This window comes from Dendrobium catenatum, unplaced genomic scaffold (assembly GCF_001605985.2).
Source record: "Dendrobium catenatum unplaced genomic scaffold, ASM160598v2 fragScaff_scaffold_1369, whole genome shotgun sequence".
Lineage (NCBI taxonomy): Eukaryota > Viridiplantae > Streptophyta > Magnoliopsida > Asparagales > Orchidaceae > Dendrobium > Dendrobium catenatum.
The window spans coordinates 400974-425898 of record NW_021319831.1 but is presented as its reverse complement, the minus strand read 5'-3'; the positions used below and the strand labels follow the sequence as shown (position 1 = coordinate 425898).

The 24925-nt window shown below is 39.7% G+C and overlaps 1 protein-coding gene across 14 annotated transcripts in view; it reads left to right on the top strand.

Annotated features, from left to right (window-relative positions):
- The window catches only part of LOC110110781 (E3 ubiquitin-protein ligase UPL6-like), a 146834-nt gene that overhangs the window by 45047 nt on the left and 76862 nt on the right, over positions 1 to 24925 (top strand). The window contains exons 5-14 of one of the 14 annotated variants that reach the window (XM_028699697.1): positions 2653 to 2687; positions 2759 to 2823; positions 12696 to 13000; positions 13165 to 13261; positions 13438 to 13575; positions 13937 to 14014; positions 14096 to 14182; positions 15848 to 15985; positions 16061 to 16147; positions 16250 to 16536. The exons of the other annotated variants lie outside the window; for them this stretch is intronic. Of the exons in view, the coding sequence (XP_028555530.1) occupies positions 2653 to 2687; positions 2759 to 2823; positions 12696 to 13000; positions 13165 to 13261; positions 13438 to 13536 (601 nt within the window). The 3' untranslated portion in view covers positions 13537 to 13575; positions 13937 to 14014; positions 14096 to 14182; ... (1 more) ...; positions 16061 to 16147; positions 16250 to 16536. Of the gene's footprint in view, positions 1 to 2652; positions 2688 to 2758; positions 2824 to 12695; positions 13001 to 13164; positions 13262 to 13437; positions 13576 to 13936; positions 14015 to 14095; positions 14183 to 15847; positions 15986 to 16060; positions 16148 to 16249; positions 16537 to 24925 lie in introns of those variants that run through there. 14 annotated transcript variants of the gene reach the window in all.

Genomic DNA, 24925 nt, shown 5'->3' with positions numbered 1-24925 from the left:
GTTGCCCCGACCCGACCCGGGAACTGTCTCGCGGAGCTGTCGCCCGGGGTCGTCGGGTCGCGCCATCGCGCTGGGGTCGCACGGGTCGCGCGGGGTCGCTCCATCGCGCGTGGTCGCGCCATCGCGCTGGGGTCGCGCCTACTCGCGCGGGATCGCGAGTCATGACAGCGGGTGCGCGCTGGGGTCGCTGGTCGCGCGGGGTGGCGAGTGGCAACAGCGGGCAAGGTCGCGACAGCGGACAGGCTCGCGAGAAAGCGGGTTGGCGGGTTGACCCGGCAACCCGTTGGGTCAACCCGAACCCGACCCGTTTTGAAACTGGGTCAGGTCCAACCCGGATTTTTCGGGTCGGGTCCGGGTCGGGTTTTCGTGTCTTGTCAAATATTGACACCCCTAGTTTGAATAAGCCGAGCTTCATTAACTGTACTCAAATTTGTTTAATTGTTCAACTAAAAGTTATATATGGGTATCAAGTTTGAGCTTTTTCTTTTGATTAGATGCTTAATAAAGTCCTAGAAAATATAAAGTGATTGTATTTCTTTGTTTTTTTGTTAAACGAATGCTTTTATTTTGACAGTTTGTAGATTTTCTACCATGGTATCTCAAAGTTGCCATTGCAAATACAATTTTTCAGTAAGCAAATTAAAATTTCAAAATTTGATAATTTATTATACTAGTTGAGATGCTAATATGCTGAGATAAGCTTTTTAAAGATTTTGATGTACTTAGATTAAAAAAGTAGACAATATCGTATTTAAAGATGAAAATGCTACTATTAAAAGTTATTAATAGATTTCAAAGAATTATTTTTTGGAAGAATAATAAATAGCATAATGATGTATTTTATAAGATTGATTCAACAAAAGTGAAGTCGTGTTGACTTTGAACAAGCTGGATAAAAGTAAAGCTTTATTTACAAGTAAGGCACCTATTGTAATTTGGATTGTTATGAGTGATCTTGTCGTGATTTGGTTAATGAATCTTTCAATAATTTTTTGAAGACTAGAGGATGCCAAATAATTAGTGAAGAAGCATTTTTGCTTCAACATTTAAGAACGGAAGAGTATTATGATTATGATAGTTATAGTATAATCAAATTTATGAGTCATACAATTGTGTTATGGAACATAGACAATATAATTACATCGATACTAGAGAGTCAATGTGACTTTATGCCAATAAGCCAAAATAGAGATGATATTTATACCATGAAATTTAAAGGAATAATATAAAAAGTATCTTCATATGCTTTTATTGATATTGAGAACACGCTTAATTAAGTATTGCGACAACTGTTTGGTGCTCATTAAGAAAAATGTGTTTTAAGCCTATATCTTTTTTCTTTAGTGATGGATGTTCTTACTAGACATTCACAGGAGGATGTACCCTGGTGTATGCCTTTTGCTAATGATATTCTTTTTGTTGATAAGACTATAGAGGGAGTTGATTTTAAACATGAATTAAGGAGGTCAACCTTAGAGCCTAAAGATTTTTGTTTGAGTTGATTTAAAACCAAATACGTAGAGTGTAATTTTCGTTGTGATGGATCTAGTGGGTATTGTGATTTTGAGCAATCAAGTCATTAATAAGAGTACAGATTTTAAATATCTCGGGTTTATTGTTTAAAGTGATGGTGAAATAGATGGGGATATTATTAGTAGAATTCAAGTTAAATAGTTGAGGTGGAGGAGTGCAACGGGCCTGTTGTGTGTTAGAAAAGTATATCTCAAACTTAAGGGAAAATCCTATAAGATGGTGGTGAGACGTGCAATGCTTTGGTGTAGAATGTTGGCCATTAAAAGAGAAGCATAAAGTAAAGCTAAGTGTTGTAGAGATGAGGATGCTCAAGTGGATGAGTGACTTCACTCTTAGAGATAAAATGTAAAACAAGTATGTATGTGGAAAGGTTGGAGTAGCTCTAGTGGCAGATAAGATTAGAGGGATCGACTTGATGGTTTGGACACAAAATGTCGGCCTTCTGATGACACAATTAGCAGAGTAGATGTATTTAATTTGACCCATGTTAAGAAAGATAGAGATAGACCTAAAAAGACTTGCTATAAAATATTAGATATGATTTTTTTTATTAAATTTAAATGAGAATTTGATTTCTTAATGACACAATGGAGAAAAAAGATTCATGTAGCCGACCCCACAGTGGGATAAGGGCTTGATGTTGTTGTAGTATGATTTTTTTACATGACTATTGATGTTTAACAAATTAGTCTTGACCGATCAACATTTAGGTTTGCTTGGGAGCTTAATGCTATTCAATGATTAAAAATTGAGTCCTAAATTTACTTTTGAATGAATGTAGAGCACCCTAGAGCATACATAATGAATATGATTTGAGTGTTTTTTGTCATACCCCACGACAACCCCCTCCAGATTGGACCGAGATGAATAATGATATGAACTTCTGTATTTTTGTGAACCTAACTAAGTATAATTTTCATTTTCTTAAATGTTTTTTGGTGAGTTTCCCATCAGTTAACTGTACAACACTTGAATTTGGGATGGGTTTCTTGACTGCAATATAAATGTATTTGGTGTTTGGCATGACTTTGGGCATGTGAATCTCCCTTTATGTACTACTTTTTGATATTTTTTAGTGTACTTGGCTTTGAGAATTTTCTCTTCCTACTCTGCATATAGGGAAGTCTTGAAGAATCAACTTCTGATGCCATGTGGTATGCCTGCAACTATTTTATTGGATATAGTGGCCATCTTAGTAAACTCTGATCTTCCATGGGCCTGCAAGGTTACTGCTCTTCTTTTGCATCAGAAGATCTTCCTCTTATTGCGTGTATCATTCTCAGAAGCATGGTGAGGGTTTATCTTGCCAATTTATGGGTCAAATCTTATAGAAAGCTAACTTAACTTTAATATTCTTCTCTTTGAATATAATTGGCTGATAGTTCTCAGTTATAGTGTGGATGGTATTTTTTTTAATGGTATTTAGGTTTGCTTTTTTATTTTCATGACGTGACTGTCATTTTTGTACTCTCCACATGGGCATCTAACTGGATGGTAGTATGTGATATGGATAGGTGCATTATTCAATAACATTGTTATTTAAACAAAAACTAGGGTGATTAGTTTAATGCTTTGTTGCTAAAAAAATAGTGTTGTGTGCAGTGTACTATGATCGTCAATGATTGATATTTTTTTTCCTTTTATCCCTTAGATAGATTGAAATCAAAACGGTTGTCCAATTTGGGTTAACAAATGGATGCAAATTAAATAGGACTAAGATGTTTTTTAAGAATTTGTTATTTAAGTATGTCAATAAACTAAATGATTGACATTTGCTAATAATATAATATTAGATCTTTGTAAGTGATACAAACAACTTTGAGGAGTTATGTAATCATGAATAGTTTTGTTTTATCCAACTTTAACTAGTTGTACTAGTTGGCTTCATGTTAAGAACATCGGTTTCATTATCTTCACGTGTTATGAAATAAATCAGCTTGGTTCTTGCTCTAGAACTTATTAACCGAGGCCCGAACCTTCAAACTTTCATTGACTTTGAAGAAGGAATTCTCATTCCACTTCTTTTCATTATCTTGTACTACCTGGGCACTGAGTGTGTATAGAATTATTCCCCATTAAGGGACAACTGTTTGCAAGTCAATAAGATTAAAACTTTCTTCCTATTTACTAAATTCATTCTTATTTTCTTTAGAAAAGGTTTCAGTCATTCTCTTGTGCAAATGGAAAGTGAGGGATCGAACTACCTCCTAATGCACGATCATTTGGCTCAACTTCCTTTAGGCTTTGTAACGTAGTATGTGTATTGCTGAGCTAAACAACATCCAGTCAAATTGATTTACATATAGAAATACCAATTTTGTCTCCATCTTCTACCTAGTGTACTATAATAGGTAGCATTGGTCAGTACTCAGTATTTTAACCCAAGCTTGTGAGAGCTGGGTTCATTTATTAGTCAATCTCGGTAATCAGTGAAAGAAGCATGGTCCAATTCCCTGATGGATATATGTGTTTCTTGCTAGATTAGTTTACGATGGAGAAGTTCCATATTATGGTTTGATGGATACAAGAATGCTATTGAAGAGATGGTTGATTGGGATGGACTTCATGCTTGAAAGAAGCACAAGTGTGCTCCCAGCTTTTCCAGATTGTTAAAAAACTGTATCTTGCAAGATGAAAGATTTATGAAAGAAGCTATGGGGGATTGCAACATTCCAATGTTAAAGGGAGCTTGCAATATACGGAAGGCATGATGCAGAACGGGAGGGGGGTAATTAAAAAAAAAAGATTTCTATCTCATATTTTCCTTAATTAATGGATTTGAATTTGAAATTTAAATATGAAAAAGAGGGAGTGAAGAGAGGAATTAATTATCTCCTTAATTGGGGCCTTTAATTAGGAAGGAAATAATTAGGTTAGAGGGGAGAGGGAGGGATTGGCCTAATGAGGAGGGAAAGGAAAGGTGTCCACATATAATATATGTGGATCCATGCATTAATGGGAGATTGGAAAGTTAAATCTGAAATAATTTCAGATTTAATATGATTGAATGATTTCCTGAATTTAAAATTAAAATTCATTTGAATTTGGATTCGAAAACTTTCAAAATAAGATAGGAGCCAATTTAGGAAAGTAACGATGGTGAAATGAAATTGGAATTAAAGGATTAATTAATCAATTAATTTCAGAATTGATTAATTAATTAAATGAAAGAGGTTACCAAAAATAAGGTAATTAATGAGGATGGATTTGAAATTCTAATTAGATTCATTTGAATTTAAAATCTTTCCAAATTAATGGCAACTTAAATAAGGAAAGAGGGATTTTTTGAGGGAGGTGGGGGTAGGGAAGGAGGTGGCTGATAGTTTTGTGGAAGAGGAGGGGTTTATGGGAGAATCGCCAAGTGAAAAGTGGGGGATTTTCGCCGGCGGTCAAGAGAGAAGGAGAAAAGGATTTAGGGAAAGAAAGATACAACCGTGAGCCAGGACACATCTTGCAGTTGACAGGTACTACATTGCCCTTCACCAAGGGACTTCAGGACACGAGCCTGTACACATCCTGTGACTGGTGGAAGCTATGAATTGCTCCCACAGGAATCTCACCCAAGGTTCTTCTCAAAGAACACAAGTGCAAACACAAAATTTTATTATTCATCCAACATTTCATTACACAAGCAAGGGCCTCTATATATTGGCCTAAGAAACTAAAACAAGACACATATGCGCCGAGGGCTTACATAGGACGACCCTCTTAAATAAGAGTAAAAACGAAAAATTCATAATAAATATAAAAAAATTACAAATAACAAAATAAGATAAGGTGGAATGATCTCTGCCGTCGATCGTCGTCTTCTCCTTTGAAAGTCTTCATGATCGCAACTCTAAATCGGTGTTCATTAAAGGAATTTGCCTAGAAAAAGTAGCTTTCTTTGTATGAAATAAAGTTTTGTTATTTTGAGTAACCATTTTTATCAGATAGGCCAAGAGTGGGTGGTTTATGGGTGTGGAGTACACTCAACTAAGAAATATAAAATATAATTGCACTTCATCCACAACTGTAATGTTCCAAAAGCCCGTATTTTTGGGCATTTGGAAAGGGTTTCAACATGGTAGATAGAAAAGACTCCTTAATGTTAATCAATCCACCTCTTAGTAGGTTTGGTAGTTTGATATTGATACTCATTTCTATCCTTACATGCCCAAGAAACTGAGGGAGAACTAAATGGAATAAATCAACCTCATGGTCAAGCAATGTCTTTATCGCTTGTGCCAGTCCAAGGAAAGTTTAATTTACAGTGAGTATCTGGAGCAATAGAGCAATTTATGTAAATATTTTTTGGATCCTTGAAGATTAGAGATTAGGTTTATTCATACAACTGGTCATTGTATTGTGTTAAGCAACCGTGCTTGTTGTACTGACTTGGTTTTCTTATCTGACATGTGTAATTAGTTTATGTTTTAACTAAAGTTTTTCATTATCTAGAAGTTCATGGCATTTTATCTTCATATTGAAACTCCATATCTAATATCATTTATGTTCAAAATTAAGGTTCTTCTAACCCTGACACAAAACAGTAGTTTCATGTGTCCATAATCTGAGTATAAAATGTAAGATGTTAAAGCTTTAAAAGCATATCTGTTGAAATGAAAAATAATTAAACCGCATGTGTCTGTTTATACTTGGAGATGGCCTTTACAATTTAGTTTATGGTACTTGTCATCAAAGGATGAGAACATAATAATTGATTTAATAAGTAAGATTATTCATACTCTTAGATGGTGCTTGTTAGAGTTGTATGTTTTTGCCCAACTCTAGCATGATGTAGTTATGCAATTATACAATTAATCTTACAATTGAGTTTGGTTTGAAAAAAACGTTTGAATTTTATTACAACTTTTCTCATATTCGTTTGTTTGTTTTGGTTTGGATTGTGCCTATAAAAATTTGAAATATTGAAAAAACAAGTAGCAATTTATAATCCAAAATCTTGACTAGAATTTTGATTATAAAATGGGCTCCAAGTGATTTTGGTTTGCCTTAATTTCTTGGCTAAATTTGTGACGCCTTGTATTGACCTCATGTGATTAAGCACGAAGTGTGTCAGCAGCGACAACTATTCAAACACATTTTAAACTAACTCCTATCGCAACTCTTACTAAGCATGATTGAGTGGGTAGAAGATCTATTTGTCCATATTATTAAAAAACACAACTTGTTTCATATTTATTACTACTGAAAGGTTACATAATTGAGTTTATCAAAATAAATTATGGAGCTTCTAATCAACATCATAGATAATTGATACATATGAGACATCCTTAACATACATTAGACACTTCTTTGAGACAACAAAATTGTACCACAAAACATTGAGATAAAGGATAAAACTTGATCACTTAACTATGATCCAACCTGCTTTTATCTCTCACATAAAACAACAAACATAGTAATATTTGATGATCTTTGAAGCTCAGTGTAATAAACATCAAAATAAAATATGATTTAATAATTGGTTTATGCCACAATCATAAGTAATAATTATTCCCAGTGAATGAAAATATAATTATTAAGTGTCTAATCATTCGATGTATTTTGCTACTGAAATGCTAGTTTCAAATACTTGTTTTACTTTCACATTTCTATTCTTTTTTTCTACCTATTATACTCTTTTTGATGTAGAACGAACATGCAAAGATGAATTACTTTAAGGAATTTGCACACTTAATATTCCTAGAACAAATAATTATATCTTAATGGTGAATTTAAACGACGCAATAAAACACAAAGAGCGGTAAGACAAGCTTAGGCCGAATCACTCGCGTAAAAGTTAAGGTCAGAAAACAATCAAGTTAATCTAACGTTGCATACATGAATGGTTTCAACAATAAATCCCATTGCTAACAATAAGATTAGTACTATGAAATGACCATCACACAGTTCTACTAAACACTAAGCTTTAGCAGAGAATAATTGGCATGATCGTCATAAATCACATTAAAACTATAATTGATGAGTAAACTAAGGAGATAAGAGAATTGGAGGGGAGTTTACCCAAATAACCAGAAAATACGCAGTTTCCGCGGCTGTAGGAAGACTTGGGAGGAAGTAGGAGGCATTCAAGAACCTTCCTGAAGGTGTGATCAGTGGTTTGGAATGTCCGGACAGTGTTTGAAGACCTTCTAGCGGGCTGGACAACAGGAAAACATGTGTTGATTTCCCTGGACATCAAACAACCCAGTGGGAAGTAGCTTGGACAGCTCCAATGTGGTCTAGATGGCTTCCCAAAGTGTGGACAGCAGGTTGCAAGTATTGGACAGCAGCCTGAAATTCCTAGCTGCCTTGAACAGCCTTCGAAAGTTTTTCCAATTGGTGGGACAACAAGAGAAAGGTGCGGAGCCCTCTGGACAGCAATCACAGCAGTTGGGACAGCAGCCTGGACTCGTGGAAGGCTATGGACAACACCCAATAAGGGTATGCCAGAATTTGGCCTGCTCCTGGTTCTGTTGGACACCTTGGACAGCAACCTGCGGCTTTCCTGGGTGCTGGTTAGCAAGGAAAATTGATGGAATAAGGAAAGGACAGCAGGTAGAAGTTTAGGGTGAGGTTCAGGACCACGTGTAGAGAGTTTAGGGAAATCACGTTTGCATTAATTGGAAGAGAAATTTGAATTTTGACATTCCAAAACAATTCCAAATGTGGTTGGGAAGGGGCGGCTGTTAGGGGAATAGATGGGGAAGTTTAAATTAGGAATTAGAGATTAGATTGATGATAGAAAAGGAATAAGGATAGGACCGGCCATAGAGAAGGATGGGAAAGCGTCTAGGTTCGATGTATGTGGTCCCCATGCAATCAATTTAATGATATGATTAAATCTGAATTAAATTCAGATTTTAGAGATTGAATGGGTTTCCAAAATATGATTCATTAATATGGGATTAATTTGAAATTCAAATAAATTTGAATTCAAATCAAGAAGTTTCCATATTAATAGAAAGATATTTTAGGAAAGTAATTAAGGGTGATTTGAATTTTGAAATTCAAAATCCATGAGGGATTTGGAGGGGATTAAATTTGAAATTTTGATTTCAAATTCAAAGTGGTGAGGGCTCAATGAGGAAACAACACAAGCCAAGCCCAAGGAAGGGGGTGCCGACGGCATGAAAAGGAGGGAGGGGATTTTGGTAAGTGTTTTATGAATTTCCAAAACAAGCTTGGCCAACTAGGAGGGAATATTGTATTTTTGATTGATTTCCAATCAAAGCCAACTTAAATTAGGAAAGGGGTTTGAATTATTCTTTGATTGGAATTCAAATTTTATTGTAACTAGATTGAACGAGACTTTCCAAAAATAAGCTATGCTATTTAGGAAAGAATTCGAAGTTCAAACTTATTTGAATTTGAGTTCAAATCTTTCTCAAATTAGTAACCTATCAATTTAGAAAAGTAACAAATCTTGGAGGGGAATTGGGAGGGCTGGCGTCTAGGGCGTGGAGTGAGAGGCCGACGGCTATGGGGGTGGGCTTGGGTTGGCCGGCGGTGAGAAGTCGTGGAGGAGGCCGGCGGTTTTGGGAAAAATAGCTTGGCCGTACGGTGGAAGGGAAGGAAAGGGAGTAGGAGAAGAAAGGATAGGGAAGAGAATAGCCGTGAACCCGGACACTTCCAAGGTTGGTGGGTGATCCTTTTCCCATTTCTAGGGATTTCTCTCCAAAGCTCTCAAGCTCTCACGAAAACACAGTTGCAAAAATTTCATTATTATTCATTCATTAACTTCAAAAGAAATATAAGGTGCTTATATATAGCCTAATACAATGACAAGGAACTAAAAGACCAAACCCCAGGGCTTACATATGACCAAACCCTTAAGGGTAAAACAAGAAATGCTAATAAAATTGATACATAAAACAAATAAATAAAATAAATACATAGGATGACTTAAAAATAGATTGGCACGATCGTGGTCGTAGATTCTCGGCCACGTCTCTGATATATTTTCCATGATCTGATGTCCCCATCAACATGTTTTAGATATCACTGGTATGTTGTTCAAAGTGATACTGAAATAGATGGGGTTATTATTAGTAGAACGATGGTTGAAGTGGAGAAATTAATTGGGCCTGTTGTGGGATATAAAAGTACCGCTCAAAATTAAGGAGAAATTCGATAAGATTATGGTGAGACTTGCAATGTTTTATGATGCAGAATGTTGGCAATTAAAAGAGAAGTCTAAAATTAAGTTAAGTATTGCAGAGATGAGAATGTTTATGTGGACGAGTGACTTCACTCTTAGGGATAGAATGTTAAACGAGTATATACGTGAAAAGATTGGAGTAGCTCCACTGATAGTAAAGAGAGTTTCCTTAGATGGTTTGGTCACATAAAACATTAGCCTTTCAATGACGCGGTTAGGAGAGTAGATGTATTATATTTATTAAGAAATGTATGGTAGACCTAAAAAGATTTGGTTAGAAAGTATTAAAAATGACCTTTTTTATTATATGTGAGTATCTTACTCTTAACATAACATAATAGAGAAAAAGATTCTTGTAGCCAAATCCACGTAGTAAGATAAATGTTTGATGTTGATGTTGTTGTACCCTCTAAGTCAACCAACTAATGTGAACTTATTTGATCACTGATTTAAACAAAATGGGTTGAATCAGACAATAAATTGTTTTTTTTTTTTAAATAAAAACCCCTTGGAGGCTTATGCGTTGATTAAAATAGGAAATTATAGGTCCTTAAAGAACCTTTAGCTCTCTAAAAAATACAGCTTTTGAAATAAAACATACGAGCCAAAGTTCTATCTATTACACAGTTAAACAACATAAAGAATATGAAACAAATTGATCTGGAGAAATGACGGTAGGCTTCAAAGGAAGCAGGAAATCCATCATTCCAGCCAAGCAGCTTGAAGATGAACGAACTAAACCTGCAAGAAACAACCAAAATAACCAACACAAGCAAAACAAACCACCCCATTACCAGTAACCTCACGACCAAAAGGACAACAAACCCAAAAACCAACAACCGACCAAAAGATCCAACATCAACAAAATACAACCAGCAAAGACATAAGGAAAGATAAACAAAGACAAAGAACACCCCAGCCTCAAAATTCCAATGCCAAATTTGCAATAAGGACCAACAACCACAAATAGGAAAACAAAAACCAATTAGTGCTTTTTAGATTTCCTATCACGTCTTTTGCTACCACCAACAGAAAAACCTTTCTTATTGGAACACCCAACATTCAAACTATACAATTCATGAAACGCATCCACGGATCACCAAAACCATCTCCAACATCCCCGCAAGGAGCGGAGGCTGACTCATCAAGCCAATCCAAATGATCTACACTAGAATCTTTCATTTTGAAATGTGCTTTTAAAGCATCCTTAGAAATAATTTAGATTGACACATCAAAGACATTACGATCCACCAAATTAGGATAACCAACCACATAGGGAGAAGTCACATTGGAAGGGCCGAAGCAGGCACATCCAAAGGCCTAACAGAGCATCAAGAAACATAGTTTTCACCATCAGAAACATCATCCACACCATCAACATTATAGGACGGAATGGGAGTAGCACATTGGTTAACCCCACAATTATTAAAAATCAGAACCTCATCATCTCCATTTCTTACAACAACCAAAGTCAAACTATGATTCGAAGGAGCATCATTCGCCACAACAACCTCCCCCAAATTACAAACACCAGAACGAATAACCACATCCTCAGTAGTATCAATACAATTATCCCTGCCAATCACCAAAGCCGACGTAAGAGAAACATTTAAATTATTTAGCACTCCCAACAATGGCAAAACTACCCTCCCGGCCTCCACAACAATAGAATCACCAATATCCACCTGTTCCGATTTAGAAACCGGATGAAGCAAATTACCCACATTCTCTTGAAAGGTTGATTCGCCATTATGGGCAGGAGATAACACTAGAGGAATATCCATAGCATTAGTGATTACACGTTTAGCCTCCGCTCCCGTCCCCACAGACATTGAATTGGTGTTTTGTAGGCATCTTTGGATTTGTGCTAAAAAAAAAATTGTGCTTTACCCAAAAGGATTTCTATGAGCCCAACAAATCCTTCACAAGTTTGATGTGGTGTTATTGATGGACAATAATGGAGGACGATGTGGAGGTTGTTGGTAGTGTTTGGATTAAATGTTAATGTTAATATTAATATTAATGATATTTGTATTATTAATATCATTATTTTTACTCCATATGATTTTGAGGTCAGCATCCCCAATTTAAATTGTGCTGAATTTTGTATTCTTTCGTTTTGGAATTCCTCAATGGTGATTAGAACATACCTAACACAAAGTTCATGTTTTTTCTTTGTTTCTGACATTGTTTCTATAATGCGAGTCCTTACTCATGATTTCTTAACTGAAAGTATCAAATTTTGTTTTATTCATGCTTTGTAAATAAATGTTGGGAGTAGATGTGATATTTTTGATCATATTTCTCCCTTTTTCCTGCCAATTTTTTCAACTTACAAGTTTGCATGTGAATGTTTAAACTTTCATATGACATGGAAAAACATTTTTACTAGTTAGATCTTGACTTAAATAACAGGTTAACTTTTTTGAATTTGCTTCTCCATATTATTTTGAAATGCTTGCAAGATTATAAGAAGCTGAACCAACTAGGAAGTTTTCAGACATTCAACCATGCATGTCCAACTCAGTATGAATGTGTACACCTGTTTATGTGTAATAACCATTTGCTTGGTCAATACGATTGTTATTTCAAGTGGCGCCCATCGTATAGTCTGATATTGTGTTCCCTTGTATTTCTGAATTTAAACCCTTTTGTTTGTAGAAAATATCATATATATTTTTTCTGAAGATTATTGTCTAGTGAAAATGTTTGTTGCCTTCCTGCTTTATTCTCCAATTTTTTGCTCAACTTTTTTTTGTTCTTACCTTGATTTCCTATTTTACATTCCACTTTTGGTTTATTTTGCTTTATTGAGGGTATTTTGATGATGATGTGAGCGTGGATGAGGGAACTAACGAATTTTTTGATACAAATCTTGAAAGACAGATAAAAGATGCAATGAATTCACATTTTTTTTTCAACTTTTGGTATGCTACTTCATAATTGCTAAAATAGTGTCATTTCTTCTTGTAAAGTTCATCAAATATGTAGTACTTGTTATTTGATTGTTGAACAGGCAAATGCATTGTTTAAGGATACATCACTTAGTCGTCATAGATATGAAAGTGCTCCATCTGATGAAGCGGTTGAAGCCATTGGTTCTATTTGTGCTTTCCTGCATGTGAAATTCAATACATTGCCTTCTGAACGTATCTTGACTGGGCTTGCTTATGGAACTGATCTTGTTCTTATAATCTGGAGTTTTATTAAGTATTGTCAAGAAAATCAAACATGGCCACTTTTTACAAAACTTATTGCATATATTCTTGTTGTTTCTCCACGCTGGCTATTATCTTTGCCTGTTTTCTGTCCCGTGTATAAGTAAGTATTCTTGTTTCTCAATAATGTTTTTCTTCACAAGCATAACATCTTTAGAAATCTAATCTGTTTAGGTGTTGTGTATGCTCTCAGAGCCATCCCTTCTTATGTTTTATGGAAAGGGTATCAAGTCTGTCTGTTAAACATTTAATCTTAAGCTCATTCAGGTATATGCTGACAATCATGGACAATGAGGAATTCTTTGAGCAGGAAAGACCAATATCCTTGAGTGATATCAGGCTCTTAGTTATCATATTAAAACAGGTATGGTATACATTGCAAAACTAATCCATCACTTATTTTGTGTGTGGTCGACATTTTTCTTTTTAATGTGAATTATTATCAAAAGCCTAGTTTTCTGCAATACAATCAAAAACAAATTACTAAGCTAACATATCTTTGGTTTTTTTCAATTATGCTTCTGCAATCTTCTTATGCAGGCTTCATGGCACGTCTTTTGGGTGGTACCTGCTACTATGTCTTCTCTGAAACTTGGAACTGATTTCTTTGCCAATAAGTTCTCAGTTGAAACAATATGAACTAGAGCTCGTGCTATGATATCTGAACTCTTGAACCATGTATATCTTCAGAATGCTCAGCTATTTTCTCTTGTTAATTGGGAATTAAATAGTTGTGATGAAGTTTTTTTCTTTTCTTTTTTTTGCATTTTTTTCTGAATCATAACAACTTCAGTTTCTTGCCTATGTTGTATCACTGAATCATTTTAAGTTTTTCAATATCTAAGTGATACAAATCATGTCAAATGAATCATATCTATTTATTACTCAGCAGCCACTTTGAATGCTATGATGCTTTTTTGCTAGCTCTTGCATGTAGTGGCTTTGTGAAAGCTCTTTGTCTGCTTATCTTGTTAACGAATGAGCAAATCTCAATGTTACAAAATGCTTATTTACTTTTTTGCTTTTTTTTTTTCTACAGTTGCAAGATTGGAACAATAGAAGGTCGTTCACCTCAGCTAGTGATTTTCATGCTTTTGAAGCAAGCAGTGAAGCTTTTGTAGGTCATGCAAAATTGATTATTGATAATACCTTTTCTTTGCTTAAATATTTGTTTCTCACAGTGGTGATTTTTATGCAGGCGCTAACTGAAAATAGTAGAGCATCCGAGTTACTAAAACAGGTTCCGTTTTAGGTACCATTTACAAGCAGGGTTAAAATATTCAATGTGAGAACAACCACTCCACACCTTCCCAAACATGCCCGCACACGCATAAGTGATGTCATCTCTAGGGTCACTTGAACTTATAATTTTATTACGAATAGTCCAATTGATTTTTTTTATAAGATGGACTTATTGATGGGGACATCAATGCATGGAAAGCTTATCATAGAAGGGGCCGTAGATCGACGGCCACAATTGAGTCGTTATATTATTAGTTGTTATGTGTGTTGTATGTGATTTAATTTAGTTTGTGAACTTTTCCTTAATGTTATGTTATAAGCCCAAGGACATTTGCGTCTTTTGTCTTGTCATGTAGTGGAGTATATATATATATATATATATATATATATATATATATATGGCTCTCTCCCCCCCTTGTAAGGTGATGATGATTATCTTTGACTGAATTTTGATTTCAGTCCTCTTCTCTTGTGTGAAAGTGAGTGTGGTGGAGTGGTGAAGCCTTAGGAGAAGGCGAATGAAGTACCCAAAAACCCATTAAGTTGAGCTCTTGGTTTTCCCTTGAATCTCTTCCCCTTTCCCTCAATCCTCCCTAACCGGCAGTCAACCACTCTTCCCCTTCCTTTCTCGGCCAACCACCCCTTCCCTTTCCACCGTTTACGGCAAGCCCACCACCACCACCTCCCCATCCAAGTTCCCAATCCAAAATTTCCCAAATCTGAAAATTTGACCTTTGGGATTCCAATTGGACCCCACTTGTCTCTTGGAACTCTTCATGTTAATTAATGGGAAGTTGACCCATTAATTGCCTTTCCTTATTTTCATTTTCAAAATTAGTTGGGAATTGGAAAAGCCACAACCCCTTGTCTTTCCCCATGGTTGACCCATTCATTCTTAAAACTAGTTTGGAATCAGAAAAGCCATCCCTTTTCTTTCCTCATGGTTGGTCCTCTCTTGGAACTCTTCAAATTAATTAATGGGGGAAGTTGGCCCATTAATTGCAAAGTTAACTTTATCTCTTTCCTTTCTCAAAACAATTTTTCCATTTTCCAATCCCACTCTCTCCCATTCCCCTAAGGCCCACCACTATAATTAACCTCATACCATTCCTAATCTCCCCCAAATAGAAAAAACCGTGGCTTCCCTCCTTCCAAATTTCAACCAACATCTCTTCTTCTCAACTGTCAAGCAAAACACAAGGAAGGCAGTATGGAGCAACCATTTGAAGATCAACTGGCTGAGACCCCACCATATATGAAGGAAGCTTCCCTCCGACGCAAATACCTAAGTCTTTCTACTCTTCATTCATTTAAGTATATAGCTTTGAAGTCCAATTCTATGTGGCATCACTAATTTCATGTTAATATAAATCCTCTAGGTTCTTAAATCATTGAGTGCATGATTCTTGTAGTGATTGATCTATGTTAAATGTTGATTCTTTTTGCCAACTCATGTTAGTTAAGTTGTTGATTTGATTTATCCTTCTTGAATTCAAGAACTTTGGTTGTTGTTAATTGCTATTTGTGGATTGCCTTTCTTTCTTGTTTGAAGCTTGTTTTACCCATCCTCAATATTAATAGGTTGCTGATTTTAAAATTGAACTTTTGTTTAATTTCATAATGCAAGTCTTCACATGCTAGTCCTACATCACTTGTATATACGGTTGCTTTTGAATCTTATTTCACAATGTTAATTATTCTTCTACAGACGTAACTTGCAGCTTCAAAGCAACAAATTGGTGCTTATTCTCTACATAGAAATCGGTTTCGGATAATAAGAAATAGAATTTTTGAAGATGCTTTCAATATGCTGAGTGTGCTGTCAACAGAAGAACTCAGAGGCTCGGTATTTGTTTGCCTATGCTTGCCATACATCTGTCATAAATTCGAAGTATCGACATGGACATTTTCACACTCGCAGAAACCTCCTCCCCTTAATCCAACTTATAACCAACAAATTATGAGTACATGTGCATAAAAACCTAATAGAAGAGACTCTTGATAGAAGGTTGGAAACTTAACTGCTGTAGTAGTTTTCTGTTTTCAAATTTTTGTTACTTTTCTGAAGCTTGTAATGCATATTCCTTACTTCATGTCTTAATGCTGTCAGATTCATGTTTCCTTTGTTAATGAATTTGGGGTAGAGGAGGATGGAGTTGATGGTGGTGGTATTTTTAAGGATTTCATGGAGAACATCACTGAAGCAGCTTTCAATGTGCAATACGGGCTATTTAAGGTTTGTTATTTCTTTAATATTTGTTAGAATCCCCAATTGTCATCTTAGGTTTTTTATGCCAGTTTATAAAGTTCATCATTCCTTGGTATTTTTGGATGGTTTGAGTACCATATTCTTTGCAACTTGATGTTATCTATATATATATATATATATATTTCAAATAAGGAACCAACATGATTATGATTGGAATATGATATACTAATTAATTAAGAAATCACGAAATTTTTGTTATCATTTACCTTGCTCCAAATTAGGTGATGCACAAGAGTGTGCGAATTATAGCGGAATTAAGTTAATGTATCATACATTAAATTCTAGGAGATAGTAATTGAGCATAGGTTACATTGTGATATTAATATTTCTCCAAATCAATTTGGTTTCATGCTGGGTAGGTCTACTATGCAAGCTATACATTTGTTGAGAGGTTTGATGGAGAAGTATAAAGAGAGTAAGGAGGATCTACATATGATATTTATTAATTTAGAGAAACCATATGAAAAAGTTCCAAAAGAAGTGCTCTGGATAGTTCTAAAAAAGAAAGTAGTTAATAATGCTTATATTCAAGTCATTAAACATATGTATATTAGAGCTGTTATTTATTCATGTTCAAGCACAAGATGGTTTGACTTAATATTTTCCTATTTCAGTTTGATAACATCAAAGATCATCTTTAAGCCCATATCTTTTCTGTTTTGTTATGGATGTTATTACTAAACATTTGCAAGAGGTTGCACCTTGCTGTATGCTTTTGGCTAATGGTATTCTTTTTGTTGTTGATAAGACTAGAGAGGGAGTTGATGAAAAATTTGAATTATGGAGATCAACCTTAGAGTTTAAAGGATTTCATTTTGAGTAGATCTAAAATAGAATACTTGGAGTGTCATTTTACCAGTAATTGATCTAGTGATATTAAAAGAGTGTACATTTTTGTTATCTCAAGTCTATTGTTCAAAGTGATGGTGAAATAAAGGATATATTATTACTAAAATTCAAGTTGGATGATTGAGGTGAAGGAATGCGTCTGGCCTATTGTGTGATTGAAAAGCCCCACCAAATTTAAGGGAATTTTTTTTAAGATGGTGGTGAGACTTAAAGTGCTTTATGGCTCAGAATGTTGAATATTAAAAGCATAAAATGAAGTTAACTATTGTAGAGACTAGAGATGAAGTTGCTATGGTGGATGAGTGGCTTTACACTTAGAGACAACATGCAAAATGAGTATATACGTGAAAAGTTGGGCTAGCTCTAGCGGTAGATAAGATTAGAGAGTTGCCTTAAATGGTTTCATCACATAAAATATTTGCCTTCTGATGACCTTGTTAGGGGAGTAGATCAGTAGATGTATTAAATCCGGCCTATCTTAAGAAAGGTAGAGGCAAACCTAAAAAGACTTGATTAGATTTATTAAATTTAAATAAGAATTTGACTATTAATAAAATAAAATAGAGAAAAAAATTTTATGTAGCCAGTCCCACAGTAGGATAAAGGCTTGTTGTTGGTTTTATTGTATATACCTTGCTCCAAATTCATTGCTTGAAGGGCTAATGAAAGGTGGAGAGGGGGAGAGGGAGAGCGAGAGAGAGAGAGATAGATTAGAGATGGGAAGAGGGAGAGAGAGAGAGAGAGAGAGAGAGAGAGAGAGAGAGAGAGAGAGAGGGAGGGAGGGAGGGAGGGAGGGATCGGTGCATTTGCATTAATAATGGAAAAAAAAAAAAACACAAGTTACATGTAATTAATCCTATTGTTGTCCTCCCTCAACAAAGACAAAAGAGTTGGGGGAAATTCACGAGCATTCTCATCCCAAAAAACAAAATAAACAGAAATAATAAAATTGGCACAGTGATCAGCGGGCGGTTGTTGGCACGGTGGCAATGCCGAAAATTGACTTGCTTGAAGTCCAATAAGAAGGACAAATCCGGCCCCTCGAAATTGAAGTGGACCTTGTTCTGGCGATCGTGGAGGTGCTGGAACGATGGCGTTGGCGCAGTCGCTCTCAATGATAATCCGGTTATTGGCACGAAGGTGTTGGCGCAGTCGCTCTCAATGATAATCCCCTCCAGATCGAACATCCATTCCCTCAACACATCCCGAATAGCAGTGGCAGCCATAACCTCAGCTTGGAAAGCATCCCAATGCTCAATCCTTTTCCCAGTTGCCACAATAAGTCCTCCAGTGTAGTTCCGGACCACGACACCAATACCAGCCGCACTAGACAACCTAACTACAGCTTCAACATTGAACTTCAGCCAACCTGGAGGAGGGGGGTACCAGTGTAATTGCGAAGACAACCCAGGGGACTGGTGGATACTCCATTGCTCCAGAATTGGCATCCGATGGTTACGCGGCAGCAAAGAAAGGACCGTGGCGGCCATAATAGACGGTGGGCGGCACTTAGAGGTATGCTTCAAGTCGTTTCTGACACGCCACACATGATACACAGCGTAGCAGTAGAGAGCCCCAAGGTTCGGGTTCGTCTCAGCCAAGGTCGACAGCCCATCCGTCGCCGTCTCAAGGGAGTCGAAGAAGGGCAGATAGAATCCCCACTTGCCCAGAATGCCCAACACCTCCCTGAGTTTGGAGCAGAGTGTAATGCAATGTTCGGTATTTTCCTCCCCCCCGTAGCCCCACGGGCAAGCACAGGTGTTTGACAGCCCCCGATGTTGGAGCCACAGATTGGTGGGGATGGCGTTCCGGAGTAGCCGCCACCAATGGAACTTCTTGTTCGGGTGCAACTTCAGTTTGTATAGCCAACCGAAAGCAAAGTTCAGCTCCCCGAATTTGTCCCGGTACGCCACCGCTGACAAGGAAGAGCCAAAGCAAGACTTGATGAGCTCGGGCTGGTCAGGCCCCGCGCTAGGAATCGACGCAATATTCAGGATGCGTTGTGCCATCACCTTACCGAAGCAATGATCCACCACTTCTGCATTCCACTGAAAGTTGTCGTCGAGCAGATGGCTAACATGGACATTGTCGGCCACCTCCACATTCACAAAAGTAGGCCATCTCTCGATTCTGCGGTCAAGGATCCAGCGGTCCTGCAAAAGTCGGACGCGCCGTCCATCTCCAATACGCCACCAAAGGATGGCCTCAAGAGCATCCGCCCCCTCCTTGATAATTCTCCAAGTAGCAGAGCACCTGGGCATCAGTGAATTCTCCCAGGGATTGGGGCCATATTTGGCCATCACCTCCTTGTGTAGGAGGGACTCAGAGTCGTTAATGACTGTCCAGGCCAGCCGAGCCCGTAACGGCCCTTTCCAAGCAACTAGATCACGGAGGGGATTACATGCTCGCGCGGAAGACAAAGCTCCTTCCAGTTCACGTAGTGCATGCCTTTACTATCAGAGTCCTTATGCCACAAGAACCGGCGACCCAACATCTCGATTGATCTAAGAACGCTGCACGGCACCTCCGTGTGTGCCATTAGGTATGCCGGGATAGTGAGCAGCGAAGAGCGAATAAGAAGCGCACGGCCGGCATAGGATAGGTGCTTCTTACCCCAAATATTCGTCTTGTCATGGGCACTCCGGACGACCTTGGCAAAGTCGGCAACCTTCAGTTTCCTCATAACCAGGGGAATTCCCAGATAGTCATGTGATTCCACGTGACGGTAACCCATAGTCCGGGCAATCGTCCTCTGCTTCCATTTGGGGCAGCGTTTTTTAAAAAGGACGGCTGATTTCTCATTGTTAACGCATTGCCCCGTCCAGCCGCAATAGTCACTTAGAATGTTCATGATGCCCACAGCGTTGCACCGGTTAGCTTCAGAAAACACAAGGATGTCGTCGGCATATAGCAAGTGTGAGATTCTTTACACATTATTAACAATGCGAATCCCCAGATGTTCTCCCCTTTGCCGGAAGGCCTTAGAGAGAAGCTCGGAGCAAAGAATGAACAGATAGGGCGACAGCGGGCATCCATGCCGGAGCCCACTCAAGGCCTGGATCCAAGGGGTCCTGTTGCCGTTAATCATCAGAGAGAAACGCGGCTGAGTAACGCAGTGAATAACCCACTGAATAATCCGGCCGGGGAACCCCATCCAACCCATGACCTGCTGTAGCGACTCCCAAGCCAAGCAGTCATAAGCCTGTTCCATGTCGATCTTCAACGCCATCATCCTTGCCCTTTGAAATGAGTGTTGAAATTTACATAATATCTCCTGAGCGATTAGCCCGTGGCTAGAAATGGACCTCCCTGGGACAAACGCTCCTTGCTCTTCACTGATAATTTTTCCCAGCACAGGTTTGATGCGGCTAATCCGAATTTTGGCCACCACCTTGTAAAAGGACTAGCACAAGCTTATGGGCCTAAACCTCGACGGGGTGTTCGCGGTAGGAGTCTTCGGGATGAGAACAACCAGCGTGTCTTTCCAGCTCTCGCACATAGAGTTAGCACAGAAAAAATGGAGAATAGCGCGGGTAACATCACTTTTAATAATTTCCCAGTAATATTTCAGAAAAGAAGCAGTAATACCGTCCAAACTCGGCGAGCGGTTGTTCCCCATGTTAAAGACGGCCTGGCGAACCTCGAACTTCGACACCTTAGCCTCCATCTCCTGCCTAAGATGATCCGGGATCATATCATTCTGCTGGAAGTCCGGCCAATTGTCCAAGGGAGACCCGTAGTTCTCTCCACTTCTGTGAAAAAAAAATTCATGAATTCCTCCTGGATGCAGTCCTGCTCCGAGGTTCTGTCCCCATCAGAGCGTTGAATTTGCACAATTCGGTTCCCCCTACGCCGCGCCGAAGCGAACGTGTGGAAAAACTGTGAGTTGGAGTCGCCTTCCTCAATCCAATGGATCTTCACACGTTGCCGCCACCGAGTCACCATCCGTGCCAGGGTCGAGTTAAGCTCAGACGCCGCCCTGCGCAGTTCCAGGTCTTGCTCAGCATTCAGCCCGTTAGCGGTGCATTCCAATTGCTGGAGTTCCGCAATTCGGACCTCCAAAGACACCTTCAGCGCCCCCAGCTCTTTCAGCCTATTACGGCTCCAGAAGAACAGGCCCCGAAGAGTTCTGAGGCACTTCCGATTAAGCATTTCATCCGGCCTTCCGAAGTCATCCTTATTCCAAAGCTTTCCCACGAGTTTCCAGGTAGCAGGATAAGTCAGCCAAGTATCTTCAAATCGAATCCATCTACACTCCTTGTTCGGAATCACATCCGTTAGTCTCAGAAGAAGAGGGCAATGGTCCAACGCAAGCCTGAGAAGGTGCTTGTCCGAGGCCATGGGGGCCAACTGGAGCCCAACCAAATTCATCAGGACGCGGTCCAATCGAACCCAAATTTTGCTATTACCAGTCTTGTTGTTCGACCATGTGTACTTCGGACCGGTAAACCCAAATCATGCATATCGTTGTCAACCATAAAGGCCACCATTTCCTGGGCTCCCACCAGAAATCCAAATCGTCTCCCTCCCTTTTTCTCACTTTGCTCAAGACAGCAATTAAAATCACCCCCCACGATCACCGGAAGGTCGGCATCGATGGTCGAGCTGAGGATCTCCCAGAGTTCCCGTCTGGTGTGATAGTCTTTCCCAGCATAGACAACAGCAAAGCACCACATTGGATGGTTGGGAAGCACCAAATGTCCCACAAGGACCTGGTTCATCGTCTTAATCACCTCAAACTTCACAATATCAGTCCTCCACAAAGCCAGCAACCCCCCCGATCTCCCGGTAGCCGGGAAGTGAAAGAAGTCCTAGTTAGGACTAATAAGAACATCGACTTCATTTCTAGTGATATCCTCTACCATCGTTTCCACCAGACCAATAAACATCATCTCATTACCGCTAACGAGGCTTCGGAGGAAATGTCCCGTTTGCTTCTTCCGGTCCCCCCGACAGTTCCAAATAATGAAAGACGTCATTGATTAACTAATGGGGAAGTGTCCCCGCCGCTAGATGCACCTCCAAATGCTTTTTTCCGTTTCCGGGGGATTTCACCGTCCATCCTGCCCAGGTTAAAGGACATACCATCATTAAAGCCGTTGGCCAAAGGCACCGCAGCTCCTCCACCCACGTCAAACAAACCAGGTCGATTGTCCGCCAACCTTGTCTGAGGCGTCGAAGCCTTAGTAAAATTTGGCGGGGCCTTGATTTTACTCAGATCAACCTGTTTAGGTGGCTTCCCAAGAGGCTTAGGAACCTTACTCCCATTGCTCCGCAGTTGCGGAGTAACATTTTTGCGGCGGCGAGGGGGGACTTGGATCCAAGGCCCCAGCAGATCCTCTCCATCCTCAGGATTAACCTCCCCAGCAGTAGTCACACCATCGGGGTCAGGGCAAGGATTGGGTAGATCCTCTGGCATATCCCTAACATTTCGATCCAAATTAGGACGAGCCAAACTGGCAGCGACCTTACCAGTTTTCCCACCGTCATCCCCCTTCTTCAAACTGGTGCGCTCATCCGGACGCAGATTACCATGGCTACCTTGAACCGGAGGTCGGGAGGGGCAAACGTCGCGCCGGTGTCCAACACGTCTGCATCCATAACATAGGAGGCCAATGCCTTCATACTCCACTTTTTGGAAGAACCGCCCATTCAATCCATTGATCCATATCCCCGGCAAAAGTTGTTTGGCCAAGTTCATCCTGACACAGACCCTGGCGTATTCCCGCCTCCCCTAATTTCCCGTTTGGGCATCAATCCAGAGAGGCGTTCCAATGCGCGAAGCAATTATGGAAATATTGCACTCGTCCCAGTATTGTAGCGGAAGGTTGGGTAAACGAACCCACACCGGGGAGGAGAGCCCTTCCATCGAAGCCGGAGAAAAGCCTGGCGTCCACTTATCCAAACCAACCAAATTCCCTCCAATGAACCATGGCCCCCCGCGCTTCAACAGAAGAGAAAAGGCAAATGAAGCAATCCGACCCCATGGTCGTTAGCTGGAACTCGCCGAATCCCCCCCACTGCCGCTTAATCTCCGATTTCAACAAGAAAAATGAAACTTTCTTGCCGAGGATTTTCCCAACAACAACCATCTCAAGTTTGGCCAAGTTAGCCTTAACTCGCTCCAAGTTGAGGTCAACCGTGGTCCCGTCCACAGCAAGAGCATTGATTTCTTCAGGGCGTAGGATAGGGATGTTCTCAGGTCGCTTCCAGGGATTCTCCATCCGCCTCGGGAAAATAGGTCCACCAGACGATTCCCTAATCCTTGGCTCCTCACAGCAAACGCTGGATTTGCCCGAGTCGGCATTTTCACAAACATCTGGCAGGTGGTTGGGCGCCATTAAAATCTCAGGGGAAGTCTCCCCCACATCATGACCACCCCTGCAATCATCCCCCGTAACCTCCATATCCAGGTCCGCGGCACATCACCCACCTCCTCGTTTAACACCTCATTGCTCCATCCAGCTACATCTGGGCTGATTGCCAAGGAGCGCGACCATCCCGACATTGCTGCATCAACATCAAACATCTCCTCCTCATCAACTTGGCTCTCGACCTCGGGTTCACACTCATCTGTTTCCATCGAAGCCTTCCTCGGACTGAACACCGAGTTGGTTGACACCCGCATCCCCTGGGTGCTCGAGTTCACCCCAGACTTCTTCTGAGGAGATCCCTCCATCCTGGCTCTGCTAGTAATGGCAGAGATGGAGCCATTCGCCGCGGTTTGGAGAGCACCCCGGATCTCACCACCCCGGGTTTTAACCTTCCATCGGCCCTCAACAGCACCATCAGATCCAGATCTGTTAGGTTCACGAACCTTTCCCTTCCCGCGAGCCGCCACCTGCTTCCCCGGCGAGCGGTCCAAACCTTTCTTCCCTCCACCGGTCCCCACTCCAGACTTTCTCCGTTCGTTCGTCTCCTACCCCATCTTCCGACCACCATTGCCCCAGCTGAGCAGGGCGGGGGGGGGGTGACCGAAAGTAAACCCCCCGCATCCTAGAGAGTTCTCTCACAAAAAAATACAAGAGAGAAAAAAGGGGGGAAATGACGCGTAATAAGAATAGAGAGCGGGAGAGAGAGAGAGAGAGAGAGAGAGAGAGAGAGAGAGAGAGAGAGAGAGAGAGAGAGAGAGAGAAGAGAGAGAGAGAGAGAGAGATGAGAGAGGAGAGAGAGAGGGAATGTGGGAGAGGGAGGGACTGCAGAGGAGAGAGAGAGCGAGCGAGCGGGAGGGAGATTGAGAGAGAGATGGAGGGGAGAGAGGAGGGAGATTGAGGCGAGGGAAGGGAGAGGGAGAGAGATAATTTAAGATGGAAAGAGGGAGAGAGAGAGAGAGAGAGGAGAGAGAGAGAGAGAGAGAGAGAGGGGGGAGGGAGGGAGGGAGGGAGGGAATGTGGGAGAGGGAGGGCGATATATATAATAATATATATAATATATATATATTATATATATATATATATTATATATAATATATATATATATAATAATTATAATATATATTAATATAATATATTATATATATATAATAGTAAATTTATATATATATATTAGAGATGGAAGAGGAGAGAGGGAGAGGGAGATGGATTGGGAGGGAGGGAGAGAGAGAGAGAGAGAGGAGAGAGAGAGAGAGAGAGGAGGAGAGAGAGAGAGATGGATTGGGAGATTGAGATC